General features: G+C 42.9%; 1 protein-coding gene across 18 annotated transcripts in view; it reads right to left on the bottom strand.

Annotated features, from left to right (window-relative positions):
- The window catches only part of MTUS2 (microtubule associated scaffold protein 2), a 575,555-nt gene that overhangs the window by 31,435 nt on the left and 516,127 nt on the right, over window positions 1-27,993 (bottom strand). For all 18 annotated transcript variants that reach the window (XM_025996724.2, XM_072719894.1, XM_072719901.1 and 15 more), the window contains one exon: window positions 25,994-26,060. In XM_025996724.2, the coding sequence (XP_025852509.2) occupies window positions 25,994-26,060 (67 nt within the window). The remainder of the gene's footprint in view (window positions 1-25,993; window positions 26,061-27,993) is intronic.

The raw sequence follows: 27,993 nt of genomic DNA, 5'->3' as shown, positions 1-27,993 counted from the left end.
GTTCAGGTACTGAGCAGAAATGAGACAGGAATCAGGGGGAGAGTCCTGGGTCTCCTGTCATCTTTGCAGGTCCGGGCAGCATCTCCAGGGCCTGGGGACAGAGTGGGCACTTGCGCTATAAAAATCACAGCTTGCAGTTATGGAGTGCCTCCCAGGTGCCAAGCACCTGGCACATCTTGCCCCACCTAGATGGGTCCTGTTACCCACTATAACACAGAGACCCTGCCAGGTGCCTGTTAGGAGCCTGACCTCCATTTGACTGGAGCAGGTGGGTGCTGAGAAAGGGCAACTACCTGAGCCAAGGCCACCATGTGAGTGGGCTAGGCCCAAGAGAGCAGGTGCTGGAGCCCTGGCCGATGCCTCTCCCTGCCCTCTAGCCCTCTGGTAGGGGCTGCCACTGTGCACCAGGGTTGCAGTATCTCCGAGGTAAGGCAAGCCCCTGGCATTGGACCCTTTGAGCTCTCACTGTTTTGAATTGCAGTGCATCTCTTGACCTATGTCCCTACCAGTGGGACAGGGTCCTATCTATATGTGGGCTGATGGTCAATAGACAGTAACTGAACTTACTGAGCACCTGCCATGTGCCACCCCCAGTCCTTGACACAGTGTGAACAAGACACACTGTCATGGAAATAAGCAAATGAGAACTTCTTAATAGCAAAATTTTAAATAGCAAAATTTTAGAGAGCTAAAGCTTTCAATAACTGCAGAGAAGTAAAAGAACGGCAATGCTAGCAAAGGATCAGGGAAAGGGAAGGTGAGGCTGAGCTGGGATGCACAAGGGAGGTCCATCTGGGAAGATAGCATCCAGTTAGTTGTGAATGATGAGAAAGAGGCAGTGTGTGTGCAGAGACTGGAGGGAGGGAGTCTCCTGTGGAAGGAATGGAAAGTGAAAAGGTCCTGAGTCTGGAACATTTCGAAGTACATAAGGAAGAGAAAGATGCCACAGAGCTCGAGTGTCCATGATGGGGAGAATGGAGGGAGGCGAAGTTCAAGAGACAGGCAGGGTGAGGTCATGGAGAGCCTCTGGTCTCTGGGGAGGAGTTAGGGCTCTACTCTGGCACAGTGGGAAGCCCAGACAGTCTCAAACACGGGGTAACAAGAGCTAAGTAAGCTTTTATAAGATCCCTCTGGTGGCTGCATGGAAAACAGACTGTAGGAGGCAAGGATGCAGACAAGAGTAGCAATGAGGGGCACCTGGGTGGCTCAGTGGTGTCTGCCTTTGGCTCAGGTTGTGGTCCTGGGGTCCTGGGATCGAGTTCTGCATCGGGCTCCCCTCAGGGAGCCTGCTTCTCCCTCTGCCTCTCTCTGTGTGTCTCTCATGAACACAGAAATAAAATCTTAAAAAAAAAAAAAAAGAAAAGAAAAGAAAGCTCATGAACATTTTACTTACCTGGGTAACACTCTGGCAACACAGACCCAAACTGGATGACTCTATATAAGAGACCTCAAGATTCCCAAACACATGTCATGATGTGCTGATGTGCTGATGTGCTGCACTAAAGCCCACTCCTTACTGGTGACACTTTCACCCAGGACTGATACTGGATAATTCTTCCCGTACCCCGGATCCTGAACAGCAGAGTTCCTACCCAATAGAAGATCAGAATATGGCGAGGGCCTGGGGCAGCAGGGAGAAGTGCAAGTCCAGGTGACACCTGGGAAGGAGAGGGGACAGGGGAGGCAAGCATCCCCCGAGGGAGGCAACACGGTTGGAGGAGCACTAGTCTCCAGATGGGGCTCTGCTCTGGCCCCTGCTGACACCAGCTGTGGGAGTTTTAGCATCTCACTCAACCTCCCTGGGCCTCAACATTCTCATCGATAAAATGAGGAGGGCTGTAAAATGAGGTTCTGGGGTGAATTGTGTCCCTGACCCCCAAATCATATGTTGAAATCCTAACCCCCTACTATCTCAGGATGTAACTGTTTTTGGAGATAGGGCATTGAAGGGGTGGTTAAGTCCAAATAAGACCATTAGGGTGGAGCAGTGGGACTGTTGTCCTTATAAGAGAAAGAAATACAAGGGATGCTCATGTTTAGAGGCCATGTGAGGACACAGGGGGAAGACATCCACCTGCAAGCCAAGGAGTGGAGCCTCAACAGAAAGCAACCCTGTGGCACCCTGTCCTGGACTTGCAGTCTCTAGAACTGTGGGAAAACAAATTTCTGTTGTTTAAGCTCCTTCCCCTGCCCTCCTCCCACCTCCCCCCTTCCCCGCCCCAGTCTGTGGTGTTTTACTACAAGACTGGTTACCACTGGCACTTCCTGTCCTGGTTTTCTATAATTCTATAGATATTGTAATGGCAGCCCAGGTCATCAAGAAGAGTCTTCCCTTGAAGAAGACAGGGGAGAGTATATCATTTTTTGGCTGTGATTTCCTCCCCAAAATGGTTCCCTAAAGAAGATAAGCTTCATCTGCAGAGAAAACATACATAATCCCTCATCCCCATGACATGAGACGTTAAGAGTAATATCAATGCTTGGCATTTGTATGTGTTTTCACTACAAAGTTCTTTAACACACTATAATACTTTGTTTAATCTTCCCAGCAAATCTCAAAGTGGGGCAAAACAGGCATTTTTGCTCTGATTTTATAGAAGAGGAAACAGAGGCTCACAGGGGTTAAGTCACGTGTCCAAGCTGACACGGCTAGAAAGGGACAGCCAAGATTGGATCCATGTGAATCTCAGTAGTGCTCTTTTCAGTAATAATAAAAATAAGGGGAAAAAAATTAAAAGTAGTAAATACTCCCTGCAACCACACAAAGCTATTACCTGTCCTGTCCATAGCTGGGCCTTCAGGATGGTCCCTGTGGAGTTGTGTTAGATGAGCGTGTGCCCTGGAGATGCCTTTAATACTCTGCAAGCCCAAATTAACCTGGTAGAAAGAGAGAACTGACTCTGTGCAAAACCATTTTCCCATCAAGCCATTTCCTCCTTATGGGCAGTAATGTTATTAGTTCTCATGTAGACAACATTGTTTTGCTTTTCAGAACATAGGATCATAACCACCCTCTTAATTCCATTTCCTCTTTTGCCTCCATAAATCATCCTTTTTTTTCTCCTTGAAAAATGGCATTGAAAAGATGACCCTTTAATTTTATCTTAAATTAGTACTTGTTACATAAATTGTGCATGTAACATCCTTCTCATGTTAAACATCCCTTTTAGAAGGAGCTTTTAATAATGTCCTAAAAAATGCTTAAACGGAACATAAGCTGAAGTTCTAGACTGCTGTTCACTGTGGAAAACTTTGCCCTCCAGAGAGTTTTAAAAAATGAACTCCTAGGACCCTATCATTTAAGAAGCTCCACAGCTTGGAGTGACCCTATTCTATAACAAGTTGTTAACTTCAATCTTCTGTCCTGGAGTTTGGGTGGCCTTGTCCCCCTTATATGCTCCTGGGTGGGTATGGAGATCAACAAGCTACTAGATAATACATTTTAATGCATTTGGTGGTAGTCAGCTTAAATATATTCCTTCCTTCCTTCAGGTTGTCAAATGTATGCATGGTCTGGCCTTGGGTATTCTGAGATACCTGAGGTTTTCCCAGACCTATGATTATCTCTATTTTCTGTCCAAGGCTATACTGCCTTTAATTTTTCACAGGGATATAGGATTAATGTTCTAAATCTTCAGGATTTTTTAAAAAAAGATGTGCATTTCCCCATTAACTCATCCCAGACTCTCTTCATTACTACCAAATACATCAAATCAATTCCAAGAAACAAAACAGACCACCCCAAATTCTTGCTTCCCACTAATTTTTAGGCACCGACTCAGAAGAAGCAAAGTTTTTAGGTAATTTTCAAGAGCCAAAGAGTGTGTTTAGGTTTAATGGAAATACCCATGCCTTTATCAGTGGAATCCCACACCACTTACACAATGCCAGGCAGCTTTCCACAAACAGTGCTTTCTCGAACAAGGCTGAGGGATTATTTCCTACAGAGTTATCAGCCAAGGAGAAGGCAGCATGGGAAACCACTCCTCTTTCAGAATACCTGGAGCATTTCTGCCTTCAGACTCTAGGTTATCCTGGCTTCTGGGTTTGTGTTTTCACTGCAGGGGCAAACCCCATTTAACTGGTAACAGTGTCCCCCTGGGACATGTCTTGAATAGAACAGCCACCTTGCCACATCTAAGGGAATCACTACATCCATGGTGGTGGCTTCCTGCCAATATGCAGACTGTTCTAATTTATACAGTCACCAAAACTGAGGGAACATCCAGAAAAGTGACCTTCAACTAAAAAAAAAAAAAAAAAAAAAAAAAAAAAAAAAATGAAGATAGCTCTATCTCACAGAGCAGAGCCAGAACTAAATACGGTTTATGTGTGGCCCCAGCGTGGTGTCTGGTTGGCTCAAGGCCAGCCCTCACAGTGTGGTGTGCTGAGGCTTTCCTGCTCAGAGTGTGGTCCACTCGCCTGAGGGCTTGTCAGAAATGCAGGAGCCCAGGACAGCTCAGACTGACTGAATCAGCACCTGTATGTTAACAAGATACCAAGAGATTCCTATGAGAAGTACTGTCTGAAGTCCACGGGGTATGTGACAGCATGCGGGAGGTGATATGTCATCCTTAGAGGCGCTCCTCTCTCTGAGCACACAACTGCTAGGTGGTTAAGGAACCAGCTTCAAGACTATTAATAAAGCCGAAATTTTCAGTACCGAAAACCTGCAAGTATATCCTTTGTCCACAGTTAGCATTCAGTGAGGATGTGTGGCACAGAGGCAGCCAGTCTAGACCAAGATGCCTACACCAGGGCTGAAGGCTATGAGGGGGGCTTGGAGCAGCATGGAGGGTGGGGGTGGAGCTGGCTTCATGAGCTGGTCAAGTGAAAGGAGGAGTGACTGATGAGCTTTAGAACATGGGGATGGAAAGAACAGCAAGTTAGAGAAAATGAAATAAAATCTCATTGAGACCAGATGATGAATCACAGTGACCTCTTTCCAGGGCAGGAAATAGGTGCAATTCCCGACAGAACCCAACAATACTATGAAAAGAGTACAATTTTAAGGGTAGCCTACTGGATTGCCAGGTATAAAGTGGACAGACACACCTGCACCTGCGGCATTTCATAGTACACAACGCAGAAAATACCAAGACAGCAGTGTTGCTGGACAATGTGATGTGAAGGGGGCAGAGGGTACTTTTATTTTGTCTTCTTGCCCTGCCTCCTTCTGCTGCTCAGAGATTGTGGAGAACCCTTGTGCATGAGCACAGTCCCTCCTGTTAGAGAAAGACAGAAGATTCCTTGATGATGGAGATACGAAGGGGTTACTATCTCCGGCAATAAATAAGGAGCAAGTCAGGTGGTAGCAGCCCGTGCAGTGCCTACTATACATGACAGGCCTCAGTGGGATGCATCTGCTAGATGTAGGTGGTTCTTAAAGTGACTTTAAACAAATTCAAACTCAGAGAGTTTGAAGAGTTTTTGGCCTGGGATGGACAGCATGGGGCTTAGCACTAGGCCAGCTGGATCCCAGCTAGGCTGGATAAGCCACCCAGCTGGCCTCAATAAGACTACAGGTGTCATCAGTAGAGGACATCTGGAGATTCCTATCAGATTCCACCTTGCAGCTCTTAAGATAAGTGATAACATATTTGCCATTAAGGAAGCTCCTCAGTTACTTTATAGAAGAGATTCAGTCATTCTTGGTTGATCCTGTTACTGTCTTTACAGAGCGCTGAGTTAAAGACCTCCTCCAAGGGTTGCAGCAGGAGCATGGGCAGTAGTTTCCAACAGACTTGGGCTTGAGCTTATCAGTTGATGCTTGGGCGCAGGGGATTAAGCCCACTGAGCCTCAGTTTCCTCCTCTATAACATGGGGATCACATCGAGATTACCTCTTAGGGTTAGTGTGAGGTTTAAATGGGATAATTTAGAGTAGGTGCTCAGCATAGTGCCTGGTCTCTATTCATCACTGGATAAATAATTAGTGATAAACATTAGCTGTTTACTGTTTTTGAGGGGGGTCACAGAATCTTTGTGATATTATAAATGGGAATATTTTCCAAATTGTGTGAATGTTAGGCTGGGACAAAGCATAAAGAATACACATTACATGCATAGATAGAGTAGGCCCAATTTGACTTGGGTATTCAGTGAGGGTGGAAAAGGTAACTGCTGCCCTATATAAAAATTATTCTCATGGTATTTGTCATTACTGCTTTGGTTTGCTGCACATTCATAAGAACATATTGTTTGAGGACACAGTTATCAGATAAGGACCTGAGGCCTCTGTCCTGTGTCTCAGGAGAGGCTGGGGAGTGACTCCGTGTTTCAAAACCAAAGCCTGAGATGACCATGTCCACTTTATATAAAGGACACGAGGGTGGGCAAAGGTAGTCCTCACTAGCAAAGGCCTGCGTGACAACGATCTTCATTAGAATCCCCCAAGAAGACAAGTTCTCCCTTTTGTTACTGGCTGGTTAAAATATGGCATGTCTGTTTCAAAAATATATATATAATCACAGAGAAGCAAAAGGGGCTTCTCATCACACTAGGTACCAGAAGATGCAAACATTTTTTCTCTTCCAGTTTTCTAGAAAAACGTCTCAGGCAGAAAGGAAGGAAAAGCACACCTGATCAGAAGGCCTCTGAGACATTCACTGTTGATGGCATCCCAGCTAACAGGTACTGAGCACCCTCCATGGGCTGGAGGAGCCACTGAGCACTCTACATGGTTACTGAACTGCACAAAATCTCTACAAAGAGGGCAAGATTCCTACTTCATGATCCTGTTTTATAGAAGAGGAACCTGAACAGCAGCACCAAGTCAGTCCAAGTTTGTGGCAATCTCAAGGCCATGCTGCCATGTGATCCTGCTGCCTGAAGCCAGTGGTTGTCAGACTTGAGTGGGCATCAGAATCACAGGCATGGCTTATGATTTAGTGGGCCTGGGGTGGGGCCTGAGAATCTGCATCTCTAACATGGTCCCAGGTGACATACCAGATGCTGCTGGCTTAAGCACTTCACATTGAGAACCACTGCTATAAACAGATGTTGCTTCAGTATTAAACTTTAATACAAACCATCTGAGGATCTTTTAAAAATGCAGATACTGACTCAGTAGTTGGGGTGGAGCTTGAGAGTCTGTATTTCAAACACACCACCAGCCAGTCTAGGATGCTGCTGGTCTAGGGACCATCCTTGAGTAGCAAGACCCTGGGCCCAGTGCTCAGTACTCAGGTCCACAGAGCACTGCCTCTGCTGATGTGTAGAAGACCCACAGCCTTTACTGTCTATCTGGTATCTATCCCTGGCTCTGGGGGGCGGCTGTTCTGCCCATTGCTGCGGTTCTGAGCCATCTGCCTGTCTCGTTCCACACCTGTTCTCTCTTACCTGGCCTGAGCTCCCCTTGCTGACCCTGAACCCGTGTGTTCCAACTAGCTAGTCTGAGTCTGAGGATCCTGACTTTTCTTCAAAGTTCCTGCCTATGGCTTTCCATCTTGCTCCTCTCGTAGTTGGAATCATACAGTGACACCCTATATCCCCCACCATCATGCACCCTGGCAGTATGGAGGCTGGGATCTGCTTAAGAGCTTCCTCTCCACACCTGTTCTCAGCCTCCCACCACATACCTGTGACACACCCATGAATGGCCTGTCCAATACCATGCTTTCAGATCTTTCTAAGAGCCCACAGCCACAGACTCTGCCAGCCACAGACTCCACACTGGTGGTCACTGCCATGTACTTCACTGGGCTTTGGAGTCCCAGAAATGGCTCCAACTTAGCCTTCACCACCGCCCAGTGCTGATCCCTTCAAATGTTCTCATTTCTTTCTCAAAAGAAGCTATGTGATGAAGTGGTCAAGAGGGTGGGCTCTAGGGGCAGACTGCCTAGGTTTGAATCCAGCCTCTGCTTTGGCTGTGATCTAAGGCAAGTTACCTCTCTGGGCTTCAAGGTCCTCATCCATAAAAGGCCCTAACTGAGCTGTGGCCTTGACTTATACTTTGCTGAGAAAACTTAACTCAACAGTCATGGAGCCCTACTATTTCTCATCCTGAAACTTAGAAAACAAATCTTTAGTCTGGAAGATTATGTCCTGTTGGAGGTAATGCTCCTTGATGACTAGTCCCCTCACTCTTCTGTCTCTACCCCCTGCATTCACTTCCTGTGGCTGCTGTAACAAATCACTACAAAATTTAGTAGCTCAAATGTATTATCTTACAGTTTGTGAATCCAAAATGGGTCTTAATGGGCTAAAAACCAAGGTGTTGGTAGGGCTGTGTTTCTTTTGGAGACTCCAGGGGAGAATCCATGTCCTTGCCTTTCCCAGCTTCTAGAAGCTGCTTGCATTCCTTGGCTCATGGCCCTGTCCCCCGTCTTCAAGATCAATGGCACAGTATCTTCAAATATTCTCTGACTCCTGCTCCTGGGACGCATCTTCTCTTCGTCCTCTTTGAAGGGCCCTTATGATCACACTGGGTCCCAAAGGACAATGCCCCACCTCAAAGTCCTTAACTTAATCACACTAGCAAAGTCCCTTTACCACATGAGGGGACATACAAATTCTGGGAATTTGGGTGGGAACGTCTTTGGGGGCATCATTCAGGCTGCCACATCCTCCTGGCTTCTCTTGAGCCTCGTTCCTGCTGTTCCCTCTCTCCCTAGGGTTTTCACTCTCTGGCTCCACGTGAACAGCCTCTACAAATGTTTGAGTGTCTCTTATCTTAAACAAGCAGAACAAAAGCACAATCTTCCTTCCTCTGCCATCCTCTAGCTACTTATCCTCCATTTCTCACTCTTCAGAGTCTAGCTCCTCACAATACGGGTAAAAATCTCCTGTTCCTGCCTCCAATTCATTTTTCCCCCCATTTGCTTTTCAAATCCCTGCAATTGGGCAATGGGGGCTCCACCTCCTGAATATGTCTGGGATTTGGCCAGTCTGCTCTTCCTACGGCCACTGACCTGGCTGCAGCCACCATCATCTCTCATTTGGGCTACTGGAAAAATCCTCAGACTTGCTGCTCCAGTGCCTGCCTCATACCATTTATTCTCCATGTGGCAGCCAGAGAGAATCCTTGAAGACTGTATGTCAGCACTTGCTCGAAGCCCTCATCTTGCTCAGAGTACAGGCCACATCACCATGTTGGCTCACCAGGTCTGGTAGCATCTGGGCCCTGTGGTCTCCTGGTCTCTGCTCTCACTCCTCTCTCCCTATTCACTCTGCCACACTTGCCTCTTTGACATTCCTTGAACACTTTGAGGACTGTGGTTCTCAAAATATGACCCCAGACCAGCAGCTTCAGTAGCATCTGAACATTTGTTGAAATGCAAATTCTTAGGCATCAGCCCCTGCTTGTTGAGTCAGAAACTCTGGGGCGTGGGGCCCTGCAATCTGCTTCCCATGCCCTCTTGGTGGTTCAGATGCAAGAGTGAGGATTGCTGGTCCAGGCACATTCCCACCCCAGGGCCTTTGCACTGGCAGTTTCCTTTACATGGAAACCTTGTTTTTCAGGTCCTCCCCAGACACCTGGTTGTCTCTCTTTAGTCTGGATCTCCGCCCAGGAGCTCCACCTGCAACTCAGAGACCAGTGCCCCCCAGCAGAGGTCTAAGGCTCAGCTCTGTGAAGTGCCTTATCCAAGCTTCTAAGTTTTAATCATTTTAACTTCTTTCTGAGTATCTGCAGCTTCTTCCTACAGCTGCTACCTTTGCGACACGTCAGAGTTCTTGTTTTGCCTTTTCGGTCATCTCTTAAACAATCCTTTAAGTTTAAATTTTCACTAGTGAAATAACTGGCATGGCTTCTACCTGCTGGCTGTGTCCTGACTGGCCATCTGGTGAACTCAGGGATTTACACACAACTCCTTACTAATGTGGCCAAATGCAATTGTCCTGCTCTCCCCAAAGTGAACAAAGGGAAAGTCCTTGTCATTCCAACAGGTCTCTGCTGAGTGCGTTTTGATGCACATTTTCTTTATGTCTGGATACATGGTGTGTGTATATGTGTGTGTGTGTGTGTGTGCGCGCGCACACGTGCACTTAAGTGGGTATATGTATGTACACTGTGGGGTTGCTTACTTAAATGATTTATTAGCTAAAGTAAAGTGCTTTAAAATTTTCCCTAAGCTGTCTGACTTATAACATCACTGACGAGAATAATCTTACAGAAAAGTAGCAAATACCTTTGCTGATTTTTCTTTCAGATTGTTGACTTGAAGAAAAGGCAGTGGAATTACATTAAGTATGATGAATGTTTTGTGAACATTTTTTATTAAGAAAAAAAATCAGTTTATCCCTTGATCTGACTGGACATTGAATAAATGTCAAGAAGGAGCCCCACACTTTTAGCCTTTCCAGGGGAAGCACGTGTGGCCCCTTCTGCTCCCTCTCCCCACTCAAGTCCAGCATGATGTCACATCAGTGTGATACGGGAAGCCCTTTGTGATTTCACCCCTGCTGGGAACAGCTGAAGAAGAAAAAACAGGGTTTGGGTGGAAAAGGGAAATGAAGTGGATGGCAGAGCAGAAACAGAGGCTGTGCACCGAAGCTTTGATGGGAAGAAAAGTCAAGTCAGACCTAAACACTGAATGTCCAGCCTGTTAGGGACAGGGAGCTGGGTGGCAAACCCTAGAAGCTGGTGTGTGTGTGTGTTTGTACTGTCCTGGAGTGAGGGGACGACCAACAAGTCCAGTCCTAACCTGGAAAACCAATATCATTTGAGAGGAGAAGCAGACAGTAAAACATATTCCCCTCGATATTCTCATGTGTAAAATAGGCATAACATGACCTATCTCACAGGACTATTTTGAGAATTAGAAATCATGTATTTACACTCCCAGACATTTCACAGGCATTCAATAAATGGCAGGTTTGATTATGAAAGAGACATGCATAATCTGCAAGTATCTGCTGCAAATCATAGGGAGGGAGAGCCTGGAGTGCCTCTAGAAAGAGATGGAAATAGGAATAAATATAAATGCACAGAATGGCATTTACATTATTTTTAATAATGTAAATGGCATAAACATTATTTTTATTTAATCCAGTGTACTATTTTATTTAGTGACTATAAAATATTTTTAAGGGTTTTTCTTTTGAAGTCTGTCTCCCCAAATAATTATCCCCCTATGACCTTAAGCTTGTGGAATACCAAATTTCTTGCACAAAGTATTCAGAATCTAACCTTGACTGCTAAACACAGACCCTCCCCTTGAGGGGCCTGGGTCTAGTGACAGAAAGTGAGAATCAGACGGATGAAGGATCAACCACAGCAATGTGACAGCAGCGCTCTATGCTTTAGCAGCAGAGAAGTGCCGATGAGGAGGAAGGCCCTGATAGGGCGCTGTGGAGGTGATGGTTTTCCAGCAAGCCTGGGGAGTTGGTGGGTGAGGAGAAGGAGAGACCAGTTCAGGAAGAAGCAACAGAAGCTCGCAGGGATGAGACGGGGGCAGCAGGAGTTGTGTGTGGGAGGACAGCAGTCCTGGTATGCATGCTAAAAAGTCTGAGTTCTATTTATTCTATTGATGATATAATAGCTTTATATTAGATATAATCTTTCTTTATCATACTGTTTTGATTATCTGGGTGAGACAAGAAAATTTAAATAATATGAAAGGAATATGGTTAAGAGTCATTTTTCTTCCCACCTAGACTGTCTAGCTAGAGGCAACCACTGTTCTTCTCACAAGCAAATGTGGGCCTGGTTACTGATGGATTTTAATCAGGGAAGAAACAGAGTATGGACTCTCGGGGCAGAGAGGGAGGCAAGAGGACTAGTGAGGGGGTTTTTGCAAAAGTAGAGACTACATCACTACAAGAATTCAAATGAGGATATACTTTAAATACAATCAAGAGGAGCTGGTGAAAAAAAAATAAAATAAAATAAAAATAAAAAAGAGGAGCTGGTGACCTTGAATATCAAGTATGAGGAGATGGTGAGGACTCCCCACCTTCTGTCTTAGTTTACTCACGAATATGCTGTCAAGAAACTGAGCTAAAAAGTTTTGACTGAGCCTTAGTGTCCCTCGTCTCCTTTTCTTTCTCTTATTCATGGTACTTTCCAATTTTTTTTTTTTTCTTTAACTGAAATGTCTGCCCTGGCAGCTCTGTGTGGCTACGTGACTGCTTAGGCCAAAAGGATGTGAAGAAGTGATACAGCAATGTCTAGATCATATTTTTATAAGGGAGCTGTTTGCCTTCTATGTTCACTCCTTCATTTTCCCTCAGACTAAAATGTTCTCCTTCATGCATCAGCTCCAAATATTCAGGGACCATGGCTTTGGGAACAGTGGAACAGACCGTCCAGATGCATGGCCACCACTGGGTCTCTCTGTCTTTGGAATGTTATATGAGAGAAGAATATCCCTCAGTCTGATTTATTCCATTCATTTGGGTGCCTCCTTAGCTAGTTAGTACTTGAATGAAATCAAGAATATAGAAGGAGAAGTAGAGATCTCATTTTGTTTTGCTTTGAAGTAGGAAGTATGGAGTGAATGGAGATAAAAGTGTTTGACTATGAAGAATGATATTGCCTGCAGTTCATCAAGAGGTGACCTCAAGAGAGACCTGGGCTGGGGACCCAGACCCGGGAAGGAACAGCTTAGGTGGCAGCTGAAGTGATGGGGGTGGATGAGATCACTCCAGAGCTCACTCCAGAGTTCACAGAGAGTGAAAAGGACAGAGGACCTGGGACAGCATCTGTGACAAACAGATACTATAAGGAGAAAGTCACTCCCTTCATTTTGTGTTACAATCATCTGCTGCCATGCCCATTTTCCCAACTGACTATCAACTCTTTGGATTAATTGATTATAACTTACTGATCTCTGCATGAAACACTTACATACTTTTACACAGAGTAGGCATTCAAAAATATCTTAAGAGCAGTATTTTAAAATGCTTTATATCTTAGCAATAGATTTGCTTTTTATGTTTCCTATTCATGACTATAGCCCACCCTGAGTCAGTCTTTCAGTGCTGCAATTTAGAAGACAGGTCACAAACACAAATGAGTGGTATGCCAGGAGGCCCTCAACAACCTTGAAGGGGCCTGCGTACCCAGGTGAAGGGGGTGGCAGGTGTTCATAAAAAGACAAAGAGCTCACTAAAAAATGGGCAGCCAACACTTTACAAAAAGGTATTCAAATGGCCAATTAGCACATAAAAGATGCTCAACATCATTAGTGATCAGGGAAATGCAAATTAAGACCATGATGAAATAGTCTTCTCACCCGCTAGAATGGCTAAAACAGCAACAAGATCACTAACAATACCAAATGTTGACAGGACGTGGGAGGAACTGGACCTCCCAAGTATTGCTGAGCATAGTGCAAAGTGATACAAACATTTCAAGAACTGTTTGGCACTTTTTCCTTAAGTTACATGCAAATCTACCCTAAGACCAAGTAATTTATAATGTAGGAATTCAGCTGAGAGAATGAAAACACAAGGTTGTGCAAGGATACTCCTGACAGCCTTACTTATAAGAGCAAAAAAGTAACAACACAAATGTCCATGAGCAGACAAATGGACAAATTAATTCTGGCATGCTCATGCCAATGGAACAGACTAAACAATAAAAAGGAACACACTACTGATTTACTCAGCGATGTGGATGACTCTCTCACGTGGAACAAAAGCATCCAGACACAGAAGAGTATAAAATGTCTGATCCCATTGATACGAGTTACCAGAACAGGCAAAACTAATCTATGCTGACAGAAATGAGAAAATGGTTGCTTTAGAATGAGGAAGTGGACGGGACTGACTGGAAGGGGTATGAAGAAACCTTCTGGAGTGAGGTAAATGCCATAAATCTTGTTTTGGGCAGATTACATGAATGTATTCATGGCAAGAGATCATCAAACTGCACATTTAAAAGTAAAAAAATTAAGAACAAAAATGAATAGTCCTTTACATTTATCCACATATTTATACTTTTGATAATCTAAATTTAGTTCACTACACCCAAATTTATATCATTTTTAAAGGATATTTTCTCTTGACATAGAATTCTGGGTTGATGGTGTTTTTACCCCCCCGCCTTTTCCTGGCACTTTAAGAATGTCATTCCAGTGCCTTCCAGCCTATTTGTTTCTAATGAGGTTACTTGTTATTCACATCTTTGTTCCCCTGTATGAATGTTTGTCTTTATCTAATTAAAAGTTTTATCTAGATAAAAAATTCCTTTTTATCTCTGATTTTCAGTGATTGGAACGTGCTTAGGTGTGATTTATATATTTGCATTTATCCCGTTTGAGGTTCATTGAGCTTTTTGGGTCTGTGGGTTGCTCTTTTATTTATTTTCTTAAATTTTAAAGATTTATCTATTTTGGGGGGGGGGGGGAACGTGAGCATTCATGTGGGGAGGGGCAGGAGGAGAGGTAGAGAGAAACCCACTCTGTGGTGAGAGTGCAGCCTAACATGGGGCTCAATCTTATGACACCAAGATCATGACCCAAGCTGAAACCAAGAGTCTCTCTGTTCTGACTGGATAGTGTCTGTTGCTTCTCTTCAATTTGCTCACCCTTTATCCTGCAGTCTACAATGTGCTCTAAGGCTTACCCAGTAGATTTTTCATTTCAGAATTTCTACTTTGGGGTTTTAATGTTTCTATTTGGTTCTTTTTTTATAGTTTTCTTTCTCTCTTGTGCTTCCTTACCAGTTTACTTATTGTGTTCTTCTTCTTCTAGAAGTGCTTGAATATGTTTATAGTAGCTCTTACAGTTTCTTATCTGCTATTTTCAACATCTGTGTTATTTCAACACCCATTTCTATTGACAACTTTTTTCCTTGATTATGGGTCCTGCTTCTTTGTATGTCTAATTTAAAAAAATTGTATGTTCAGCATTATGGGTGATATATCATAAGGAGTTTCCTTAATGAGTGTTGAGTTCTGCTTGCAGGCAGGTAAATCACTAGAATCCTTTGATTCTACCAGGCTTGGTTTCATTCTTATTAGAGTGGGTCAATTTCAGTATGTCTTTAGTCCTAGAGAGACCCTTATTCCACCTAGGTCATGGCCCTTATTCCTAAAGCCTGGCCATTCTCAGGGCTTCATGGATTGCTCAAGAGATTCTCCATCCTGGTTGGGCTGGAATTCCAATGTCCTCCACCATAACACAGCCTCTGGTACCTCCGTTCAGCTCCCAAGCCTGCAGTAGCTGCCCTCTGCCAGGCCTCCCAGGACACAATCTACCCTTCATCTAAGAACATATGGGAAACCCCTGTGCAAATTCCTGGGGCCCTTGTCTACTCCGCTTATTCCTCACGAGGCTCAGTCTCACAATTTCTAGCTATTTCAATTGGCTTGAACTCTTGCTATCTGCTTCTTCAGCTTAGCGGGATGGTGGTCACAACCTGGAGCACCTCTCTGTGCTGTGGTCTGGTAAGTGGCCCCAGGCCACTAGCTGGGGTTAGCATTGGACTCCCTTAGTGCGTTTCCCTTTTCCAAAGGACCACAGATCTGTGGTATACCAGTGCTTGGGAACAGATACCTCATACATTTTGTCTGTTTTATGGCTATATACAGTGGGAAGTTAAGTCCAGTACTGTACTGTGGCTGGAAGCAGAAGTTTGGACATGGGTATTTGGTAAAAGCACTCAAGTAATGCCAATATAGGCTTCCATCTCCTCCCATGGAATCCCTGGCTAAGAACTGAGGTCCTAGAAAAGAATAGGTCATGGAGATGGCTGCCCAAGGCTATCAGCAATGCCATTAATATCTCCAGGACATTCTTGAGTTTGGTCCACTTAGCAGTCTTTTGATTACAATTTTAGTTTTCTAGAGTTTTCTGCCTATGAGGGGGATATATTTGCAATTGTAAACTAATAAATTGGTATTTTTGATTTCACATCAAGATCTAGTGAACTTAGTTAAAAGGTGCTTCCTTGAACGTCAGAGCCCTTCCTGGTATACTAACAAAGAAAACCAAAAAAAGCTGGACAACAGTAGATCCACCAAGGTAAATGCCCAGACTCAGCTGCCAGCCTGGTCTCTCCACCTGGAACCATCATTCTGATTAGCCCAACTCTGACCACAGTCATCATCATGAGCCGTTGAGCTATTTTATTTTTTATTTTTGTTTTGTTTTTGATTTTTAAGGAGACAGTTGTGTTAAGGAACCCTGAGCTCATGATCAGATTCATTATTCCTGAAATCTACTAAGTTCTTACATGGTTACTTGCACACAGAAATGGTCTGGTTTTCATCTTTTTCACCAGAATTAACACCTCGAAACCTGGTTGAAGAACTCCAGAGTGACCTGAATCACAAGCATATAATATACTGTCATTTATGGTACTTTGTTCAAATCAACTGCCAAATTAAACAAATAGATTGATAGTACTCTTGAATACCTGAATATGGATGGCCCTGGTGATTTTTGTAGTTACTTGGATGCATGAGAATGATTCATCATGTCATTAGACAAGAAAAAATCAAATGTTAAAAAAGTCTATAAAAAGTAAATCACTGGAGTCTTATATCCCAAACCCTGCCCTTGCTTTTTATGCAAATAAAGAGTTTCATAAACACCAACTCATTTCATAAACCCAAACTCATTCCTCTTCTTAGGGATAGTCACACGGAAAATCTGTCTTTACTGTTTTTCCAATTTTCCAATGGAGAGACCAAGTAAATGATGTCATTAATGCTGGTTCTGTAATTGATCTGGTATGTGGAAGAATCACTTCTTCATTCCTTCATCTCCTTAAAGCTCAGCTGTTTTAACCCCTAAAAGCCTTTCCTGGATCCCTGCCAAGGTTACAACCCTTGCTCTGAGCTGCAGACTTCTAGTGCCTTACTTAGGATTTTACTGATCCTAACTTACTTACTTACTGGATTTTAAGGATCTGCTTATGTGTGTCTCTGCAATGCGTGTTACCCCAAATCAGAGACCATGCCACATTCCTCTTCTACTCCTGGCACACTAATGGGTACCTCTCCTGGGTTCAGTCAAGTTTATAAGGTGAAGCAGTGAATGGTCCACTGCTAAGCCCTGAGCCTGAGTACCAGGTACAAAGAAAAATCAGAAGGGGATCCCTGTATGAAAAATTCACAAGTGGGAAGCAATTACACTTGCATAACTTGTATGTGACTGTCACTTAAAACACATATTTTGCAAAATGCTCTCCAGCAATTTTCAGGTTAAATTGACAGCATATCATGTCTTTCTCTTGTTTTTTATTATCTCCCCCCACTATCAGTTGGATCTTAGAACACAAAGGCAGCATGCTATAGTCATGGTGGAACAAGATAAGGACCCAGCTCTGTTATTCCTTACGGTTATGTGATTTAGGGTTTGCTTTTACTTTTTCTAGGCAACGTTTATTCACTGTTAAAACAGTGGTGATATTATCTACCTTATCTATTAGGGTTACTGTTAGGATCAAATGAAATAATATATGAAAGGGCTTTGAAAACCATACATCACCTCAAGTATCAGATTTATAAAGTCACAGCTTTGTGGCAGCAGCTTGTTCTGAGTTTCAAGAAGCTCCTTATCCTCAGGGTAGTTTAGGGGCAGTCCTTGGTATCCTGATTTATTCTAGTCAGTCAGTTCAGGTTAGTTAAGGATTAAACTGGCAGATTTAAAAATATTGCACATATCAGGAAAGAAAATTATCTTTGCTCATAGAATAGTATATATTTTAGGGAATCACAAAATAGACATCTCCATATAAAATAACTAGAATGTGCTATGTGTATTGACTTAAAAGTCTTTTATAAATATCAAAAAAACATGTTGCTGCCAATTGGAATAAATCGTCTCAGAGAATAATAAATTGTCTCAGAGAAAGTAGCAGTTTGGTAAAATTGTAGCTGATAATGTATTTTCCATGGCAACCAAACCCAGTCTTTGGTACATTTAAAGGAGCCTGCAGTTTTGGTTATTACTATGCATTTGTAAGCACCTGTTTGGGATAGAAACTAAAAGGATTTTATAAAATTACATTTACTGGAATAAAATCTAATCATTGTAGTTGACATCACTGGTTTGAATTTTTCCCAGCTCAGAACTAATATCATTTCTCTACAGAAGAGGCATGTAATTGCAGAAGCCAGCCATGCTGTGTAGTCCATGTCGCAAAGAAAGCAGTATACTTGAAGCCATACTGTCATGCTCAAATTTCTAAATCTACTAGACCTAACTAGATCTACTAGATCTACCAAATCTACTAGATCAAACCTTCTTTCAAGTAACACTACTCACCTCCCTACCAGACAGCCCAGGACAGTGACAGTACATACTGGGTCTCTCCCAAGTGGTCCAACAAATTTAATAAGATGTGAACTCTGCAATTCGGAGAGAATTTTGCAACCCAAAGATTTTGATATATTGTATTTTTATTTTCATTCAATTCAATATATTTTCTAATTGACTTTGTGGTTTCCTCTTTGACCTGTCGGTTATTTAGAAGTATGCTGTTTAATTTCTAAATGTTTGGAGTCCTTCCCAGATATTTTAATGTTATTGATTTATAGTCTAATTCTGTTACAGTCCAAAATATCTAGTATGGTTTCAATTCTTTTATATTTGTTGAGGTTTCTTTTATGGCCCAAAATATGTTGTGTTGTTCAATGTTCCATGTGTATTTGAAAGGAATGCATGTTCTTCTTGTTGGATATAATGTTCTATTAAGGATAATTAGGTCAAGTTGGTTGATAGTGTTGTTCAGGTCTTCTGTATCCCTACTGATTTTTTGTCTGCTTGTTCTATTGATACTGAGAGAAGAGGGAAGTCTCCCAACTTAATTGTATATTTGTCTATTTCTCCTTTCAATTCTATCCATTTTTGTTGCATGTTATTTGAAGCTCTATTGTTAGGTACATAGATACTTAGTATTGTTATGTCTTCCCTGGTGAGCTGACTCCTTTATCACTATCTCCTGGTAATATTATTGGTCTGAAGGTTACTTTGTGTGATATCAACATAGACACTCCAATTCTTGATTGGTGTTAGCACAGCATATCTTTTCCCCATCCTTTTACTTTTAAGTTATTTATGTCTTTATATTTGAAGTGGGTTTCTTTTTAGCAGCATATAGTGGAGCTTTACTTTTAAAAAAAAATCTAATCTGACAAAACTGTCTTTTAATTGGCGTGCTTAGAAAAAAATATTTTTATAAATCGGAAAATGTGCATTATATTTTTGTGATCCCAAGATTAGTGATTTTTTTCTGAGATATCTGTTTGGTTTTGCATTTTTGATTCAGGTTTTTTGAAGCTGTGAGAGGAAGGAAGACAGAATCCAATCTGACATTTAAAGGAATTATAACACACTGAGCCTCCACTATACCTCCAAACACTCTGCTAGATCCTTTGCTTTCAATCCCCATCTCACTGATGGAGGCAATTGGGGCCCCATGGCACAGGCTGCTAACAGCCCCCAATATACATTCTCCCCTTCTTCCTAGTAATAAAATAATTCACCAAGGTCACCAAGAAAAAAAAAGCCACATTTCCCAGTTTGTTATGGCAAGGTTTGCTTTGGAACTTAGTTCTGGCTAATGAGATATACACTGAAGTATAGATCCTGAAAACTTTCTCCCAAAGACAGCTGACTCATTCTGTTTCTTTGTTCAGTCCTTCCTCCATCCTACTACCTGGAATATAGATACGATGATAGTAGCACCAACCGCCACACCGGGCCATGGTGAAAATGGCCACAGTCTTGGGGTAGTAGAACAGTGACCTGCAAGAAGCTTGGGTCGTCTGGGGACTTTGTAGAGCAAAACCATACCTGCCCATAGGTGCTTCTCTCCTGACTTTTACATGAGAGAAATAAAAATCTACCTTGATTAAGCTACCATCTGGGAGGAGTATGTTGTCATGAACTCAATTGCTTTGTTTCAGTAAGTTAACTTCAATCAAAATGTGGATTTAATAATTTAGCTTTGTGTATAATATCTTAAAAACTTAGAATTATTGCTTTGTTATAAGCACTGCTTACTGTTTTAAAACTATTTTTCATGTTAAAGTATTTTTAAAGTGTTTGAGAGAGAAAAAAAAGCAAAGTCCATCTTAAGTCTGAAGCTGGCAGAAAGATAGAAGCCCTGTGCCTGGCTCGGGATGGGGAAGCTAGAACACACATTGTAACAAGGTCAAGAGAGGAAGCTCTAAGAGAAGGTGATGGAAGACACGCCAGAGATAGAAGGCAGCTTTGTCCATCAGCATTAGGGGCTGGGGGCAGTGGCAGGTAAATAAAGCCAGAAGGAGGGCAGCTGGGGTGATTGAGAACTTTGAAGATGAGAGGGAATTTCATACCAAATCACAGTCACAGCTTTGAGTGGAGACAGGAATCTGGAAGAATGTGTGCAGTGGGGTTAGTGTTGTTCCATCTCAAATCTGCAGGACTTCTGAACTGGCTGCAAGAGCAGCAGTGCACCTGGGAGTGTGAACCAGAACGCTCAGTTTAAATCTAGCTATGCATTGCCTATGCGCAGAGCTCATCTAATTCATATATATATTTTTAAATAATTCATACTTTTCCAAGGTTCAGGTTTCCTAATAAGACACCTCTGCTAGAGGGAGGACCATAAATATCCATGTGATGGTGGTCAACAACTTGAAGCATAAAATCTTGAAAGAAAATAATCTACATCTAGGAAGAACATTTTATAAATCTATTTCAGCATTTACAAATATAAGCATGACCCTTTAATTATTCATTATTCGACTTCCAAATTTGGAGAATACCACTTATCTAAAAATTGAATGCTTATATTTTAAGAACTACATTTTCTGGGAATTCCAAAAAAAAGTGATTAAAAAATCAAATATTCTATTTCTAGCCTCTTTGCTCCTCCTCCTCTGGATATGGTGATGGATTCTGATCCCCTGGAGCTCTAAGATGCCCTTCATCCCACAATCACCATAGCTTGGTTTTTCCAAGGACAGACCCAATTAAGGTCAACTCCAAACACAGGGTAAGAGCCATTGTCTCTGAAGGGTGACTTGAGGATGAGAAGCTTTCAAGGAGGATGACCTGAGATCCTTGTCTCCACAACCACAGGAGATATGACATAACACACAGATGATGGCAATTTTAGCTTCTTCACAGGGACTTCACTCCTAGATCACAAAATGCTCCATCCCAAACTGCACCCTGGTACACAATTGAGTTTTACGTGTTTCTTCTCAGGTATGTGTGTATGAGTCTGTGTGTGAGAGAGAGAGACAGAGAGAGAAGGAGAGAGGAGGGAAGGAAGGAAGAAGGGAGAGAAAAATATTGATGGAATTTTTTCTTTATAAGGCAACCCTAGCTACACTGAGATAAAATCCACCATAATCTTTTATCTTGATTTATAGAATAAATATCAAGGATCTTTCACATACAGATGAGTTTAAAGCAAACATGAAATTCTATCAGAATGACTGATCCACACCTTGAGAATATATTCCCAAGAAAATGACATGAGGAAAAAGGTAATTTGTATAACACTGCAAATAATAGCAAAAAATGGTGAAAATCTAAGTGCTCAAAGGAGAGGAGTAGCTATTCTAGTTTATCAGTATGATTAAATGTTTTAAAACTGTTACATGAAAATTGTGGAAAGTTTTTTTTTTTTTTAATTTTTGATACATGGAAAGAGGAAAGAAGTAGACTTTTTCTTTCCATAGATGTGCAGAATGGGCAATGACTGAAAATGGTTATGGCACCTGCTGGTCCAGAGCACATTCACTGGGACAACAGGTGCTCAGTAACTGTGCTCTTTCCCTTCCTATACGCATCTATCTAAATGTTAGTCATCCTACAGAGTCCATCTCAGACAGCCCCTCCTCCATGGAGCTTTGATGATAAGCTCCTGGAGGACACAAGTAAGTCCTAGTTATCACTGATCAGTATATAGCACTAGGTCAAGCTACCCACATGATGTCTTTGTGAAAATCAGAAAAAAGTGCTCCTTCCTCTGAGTGGCAACAGCCACATGCTGGGGCACAGGGCTTGGTGAGTGGCTACATGGTGGATGCATGTCAATCTCCACTAAGAGGGATGCCCCATTACAGGATCCTACCATCCATGGTTACTGCCTCGCTTGTGCTTCATACATATGAGGTGTTCAATATTTGTTGAATGAATGAATGGACTGAGATTAAGGGGAAAAAAAGTCCTTGGTTTTTCTTGTAGATTTTCCAGTTTTAACCACACTCCTTCACAAAGTCCCAGTTTACTTTAAAATGGGGTGAATAGGCCAGAGTCATTAAGATCTGGACCAGCACCAGCTGCGAAACATTATAACTCTGTGCTGCTATATACAAAGCGCCTAGGACCCTGTTAAATGAATGAATCATTCTCCACAACTGCTTAGTACCTTGGCTAGGTGTGCTGTAATAATACATTGGTCTTTGTCCTTGGTTCCTGGCAGAGCTCCTAAAAGCGTTTGAATTTCCAGAGAGGAGTGTCTTTTGTTATCCATCAGAAGTCCTAATCACACCGGAGTTTATGCTAATAAGGTGATTAAGGTTAGGGCTCCTACACAGGAGCCCCTCAGGATGGGGCTGGCCCCTGGAAACACAAGGTGGCTTGAGGCTTAGAACTTTCAGCTCCACTCACTGATCTCCAGGGAAAAGGGAAGCTGGAGCCTGGGTTATAAACAAAGGATCTCGAGAGCTTCCAGGTTGGTAATCACTCAAGGAGCTGGCAAGGTAACACATCTGGAGGGGACATGGAAGCTCCTGGACCCCCAGTCCCATGCTCCCAAATACTCATGCTATGCAAGTCTTACATGTGGCTGTTCTTGAGTTGCATCCTTTCTAATACACGTAAGTCAAGTGTTTTTCTGAGTTCTGTCAGTCATTCTGATGAATGACTGGACCTGAGGAGGGGGTTGTGGGAACCCCTGGATTTGAGGCCACTTGTTCAGAACTACTGGTATTGGGGACTTGGTTGTTACCATGGAAAAATCTCCCACATACCTGATGTCAGAAAACATTACTCATTAGGGGATGGTCTCAAAGTTTAGTTGTAAATCAACCGCCAGCAAGTTCTACTTAAAAACTATTATAATCAGGATTCTCCATCAGTGTGGGATAACACATGTCAAAATCTCTGATTGAGGTACTATTCAGTTTATCCAGCTTCTAGAAGATTCTGTTGTAGCTCCATGAGACATGTCACAATTGGGAATGTATTGTAAATATGAAATGTGTCAGCAAACACATCAGGGGATTAGTTTCTGTGGTTGGTTCCCGAAAGCCCATCTAACCAGCTGGGAGCAGACTCAGAGTCAGACAGCTCTAGGCTGACAGGCCAAGGTGAAGAAAGGAGGAGGGTATTCCTTTCCTGTACTTGGGAGTCAGGCCAACTCTAGGTGTAATTTCAGAGCAGGTGGAATTTGTCTTCTGCATCTTTCCTTTCTGTCCCCTTTCCCTTCCCACCTGAGCTTCTCTCCCGAGGCTCTCCTGCTGCCCAAAGACCTCCACTGGGGGACCCCACCCTCCCAGGACTACCCCAAATTCCCTATTGTCCCCCTTCCCTTGTCCGTGACCCAAATCAAAATCCCCATTCCTTCAACGTAGTTCACTGGTTCTCAAATTTCTGGCTAGATGCTTAAAAGCCTTTGATTGCATTTATTCCCACCAAGGATGTAAACAACTGATGTGAACTCAGGAGGATATACTGATAGAATTCAGGGTTTGAGAATGAAAAGCTTGAGCAGGAATTTTTAGATTTGGGGCACAGGCCAGCCCTTTCTGGGATCTGCAGTAAGTGCTCCTAAACCATTCTGATTGTTTGCAGCTTCTTCCTCTTCCATGTCTGAATTCACAACATGTAGAAATTCCAGCCGACGCCCCTCTGCTCTGCTGCCCCTCATGGCCCCCCAGGGCCCCCGGCTCCAGTGACCCGCATCTGATTCTGCAGACAGGGTGTAAGTAAGGGAGGGCTGCTGGTAAAGAGACAGGATTGCCAATCTCTCTTTCTAGATGATCATTTCAAAGTCATCTTTATAAGCTTAATTCTCTTTTCCCCCAGGGGTGGTCCTTGCTGGCCAAGATAGGAGAATTTGTGGACTTTACAGTTAATAGTAGATCCTCACAGTGCAAGGTCCATCTTCTTCCACAGATGCAGTCTCTGCAGTCTCTGCAGGCTCAGGAACTTGCTGCTAAAGCATCCACTGGGCTGAGTATTCGGTGGAATGGCCCAAGCCCTGCTATTGCCAAGGCCTTCTGCCCCTGCCCCCCACCTCACCCCACAGTTTATTCATTTGGCAGATGATTCCTGGTTCTATTCTTAGCACTAGGGAAGACATCAAATAAGACCTAAATACAAAAACTCAGTGTAATCCTTATGTGGTTCCTGCTGCATTCAGAAGCTTCAGGAACAGATCAAGGGAGGTGGCACTGTATAGGGCACAGCCTATCTAGTTGGGTCAGGGTGCACACTCCAGATCCATAGCTTATCCATGGGGTTGCAGACATCTCTCTGGGGAGGAATTCAGGTGACAATGGAAGCCTTTGTCCTCTACTTTCGGATTCAAGGTGTACACACCAAATAGTTATGAGACTCTCCTTTACAGGCTGCTTTGTCAGCATTATCCTCTGTAATCGACGTTCCTTGTTATGAAGGGGAACCTGAGGGACAGAGAGGTTAGCCAACCCGCTCTAACTGAACTTGCATCATTAGCCTGCAAAGCTCATGCTCAGAGCCCTTAAGTCTCAGAACAATCTAAAAACTCATGGGTTTCGAGAAACATGCCCATTGTGAGCTCCTCTCACAAACTTTTCCATTGCTGCTCCTGGAAAGCCTCCCTCAGGAAACCTACATATGTGCTCACACACTGTGGCTCCTCCTCAGGGAACGGCCAGGGGCAGAAGCCCCTGCAGCTGGATGGTCTCCCTACCCGGGATCCCACACAGGTGAGGCTGGGAAGGAGGAACTGTTCTCTACTGCTTTCCCACCAGGGCCTGGTCTTCCTAAGGGGAGAGAAGCCCACTGTGGACCCACCTCAATGACAAAAGAAGTCACAAAACTCACAGAGAAGAACAACCCTCAATTTTAAAGAAGGGGAAAAAAATAGAGGTGGCGGGGGGCAGAGGGGACACAGTATTTGGAAATCACTATGCAAGCCACTGCACATGTGCCCCAGGAAGTCTGGTCTTCAGATTCAAGGCCTATTTTCATGGCTGGCCTGAAGCAAAAGGTGCTGGGCTACCTGTCAAGGATGGCTGGGTCTGTTCAAGTCCCTTCACTCATGAAGGGAGCCACACCCACACTTGATGGCTGCCATGGGACCACAGTGGATGGAAGAGAAATGTTCTCTGTAAAGAGAAGACAGCAGGCCAGCAGGGGATAGGCCATGCTAATTTCACCTTTGCTGATCAATTCCTGGGGGAAACAGAGGAACAGATCCTCAAGAGGCAAATGGGATCAAGAAGTTGGAACATGGAAAATACTTGGTCTGATCTTTGGCCTAGAGGTAAAAGCCCATCCATCTCTAGGACACCCCCTGTCTGGGGGGTCATCCTATCATCTACAAGGTCTCTGATGGTTCAGACTGAGCTATACCATTTTATCCACCAAAGCCTAGGAGTTTCGACATGAACCCTAGCATGTTTAATTCATCCAGGCTTATGTTTCTGATCTCATTCTGTATCACAGAGTGTTTCATGGCAAAGTATACAGGAGCAGGAAGCCTTGGGATATCTGCAGAGATATACTGCAGAGAGCACCTCACGTTACCCAGCAAAGCTGTACTGCTTCCTTTTGGAGCTCTGTCTGCCCCGGGGGTACCTAGATGGAGGGGTGCTGGTCACAGCACACCACATAGCCGGATATGTGTGCTCCCACCTGTGAAGAGTGGAGTCGAGGCCAGATTAGTTCCACTGTGAACTGTTTGGAAGCTGCCTTTACAATACCAGAGATATAAAAATTATGGCTCCCTGTAAGACTACAGCAACCCACCACTGTGCAGGGTAACATACTTCATTTGTCCAGGAAGCTTTGTCCTGGCTGATTACATGAGACATAATTGCTTTTGTTACACATTCATAGGTATCAGGAAAAGACATTCTTTATGTCCCTCATTTTCAATGCCCTACTTACCAACTTCATCCCTGATGTTTGCAAGTTCGATTGACAGCTCTTTTTCTTTCACAAGGGCACTTTCACTCTGAAAAAACAAAACGGATACCAAGAGTCCCCTAGTTTTATGCTAGATAAGCACTTTCACATGTTTATTTAATGAATAATATTAAGCAAATATTTATAAGTCTAGCCTTTAAGAAGGTAATTTTTTCATTATAGAAAAACAGAAAAAAATTGCAAAACAATGTATGACTCATTCATTTGTATCACATTCAAATCACAAATTTTGCAATGTAATAATAGTGTTATCCATGGCTGTGCTTTTCTCTGATTGTATTCTTGTATACCTCGTCCTACAAAACTTCTTTGCACGCCTCTGCCATGCACACCTGGTATGTATTATCATACACTGTTAATCATTATTGCTAGTATGAGATTTTTGATCATGAAAACCTCCATGCCATATTTCTCCTAAGGGGCAAATGCTTATTTTACCAACTTTCCCTTACACTTACCCTTTCTTCAGTACATACATGGTTGGCTGCCTAACAAATAATGAACATAAGACTTAACACGAAACATTTTTCTCTGGAGGAGACCAACACCAAACCTTAAGGTTTCCAAGGTTTTTTGTCCACTGTCTACATCACCAGAAGAAACAAGAGAGAAGTCCCACTGGAAGTGCTATGAAGTACAAAGGATACCATCTGTAATTAAATGATTGCTAAGTTGTTTTCAAATCATATGTCTTCTCTGACATAAAACAGGAGTACCGAAGACATGCTGAATTTGTAATCTGGGTTACAGAGTCACCAGAAATAGTGACATTTGTTATGCTTTCATTGTTACTAATAATAACGAGGAAAGGTGTGCTATATAAATCCTCTTCACATTAGAGATACCAAAAATGTAGGCTTTCACAGAAGGTCTCTTCCCTCTGCAGAATGCAGTCCCAGAGCAAACATTTCCGAAAAGGGAATGAAGCTAAAATGTGGACCAGATATCTAGTGTGAATATGACCAGGGTCTTGTGAATGTTCTTTCTTAAGAACCTCCCCTTTCATTTAACCTCTTTTGACTCTGATTTCAGCACCTCCAAAGAACCCGTGCCAAATGAAAATAGGCAGCTGGTACAATCTTGTGCTTGTGTCTGCTATGTATAGATCTGGGTAACACATGTACTACTTTGGGTTGATGGGACGGACAGTCTCAAGTCATCCAGAGGGTATTTGCTATGTATGCAATGTCATAATTTCATACTACCTAAGTAAAACTCTATTTGCATTATAAACTGAGAGCTCTTATAGTCACAGGCATCAGTAATTCTTAGCTCATGGTTCTTTTAAGAATAATGTAGTAATAATATATCCTTTGAGGGACAGTGGCCCCCCCTTTTATTCATGAAGCTTACTCCTTCCATCCCATAGTATCTTTGCCTTCCTTGAATTTGAAGGCTAGAATCACACCTGAGAGTAGATATTTTCCTAATCACTAAGCAAGGCTGTCTCTAGGCCATGCCCGCTGCACAGGGTCATAATGAGGGCTGAAGAAATTAATATATGCAAAGTAGTTACAACAGTGCCTGGCACTTAGAAGTTCTGTATAAATATTAGTTGTTATTATAACTCTGTTGTTTTCCTTTCATTTAATTTGCAACTAGATAACATCCTATAGATCCTAAGGGCTTCTCCATATAAAGGATCTAAATGTGTTTAGAATTGGCGTATTCTTATGCTCCGTTTTTTTGTTTTTGTTTTTTGTTTTGTTTTGCTTTTTAAAATACATTCCTGAGGTGCCTGGGTGGCTCAGTTGGTTAAGCATCCGACTATTGATTTTGGCTTAGGTCATGATCTCGGGGTCCCGGATTAAGCCCTGTGTGGGGCTCTGTGCTCAGTGGAGAGTCTGCTTGTCTCTCTCCTTCTGGTCCTCCCCCAACTCATGCTCTCGCTCTCAAATTAAAAAAACAAACAAACAAAAAACAACAAAAAACAAAACAAAAACAAAACAAAACAAAAAAAC

This window comes from Vulpes vulpes, chromosome 9, assembly GCF_048418805.1.
Source record: "Vulpes vulpes isolate BD-2025 chromosome 9, VulVul3, whole genome shotgun sequence".
In the NCBI taxonomy this organism is placed as follows: Eukaryota; Metazoa; Chordata; class Mammalia; order Carnivora; family Canidae; genus Vulpes; species Vulpes vulpes.
This window is presented reverse-complemented; position numbering and strand designations above follow the sequence as displayed.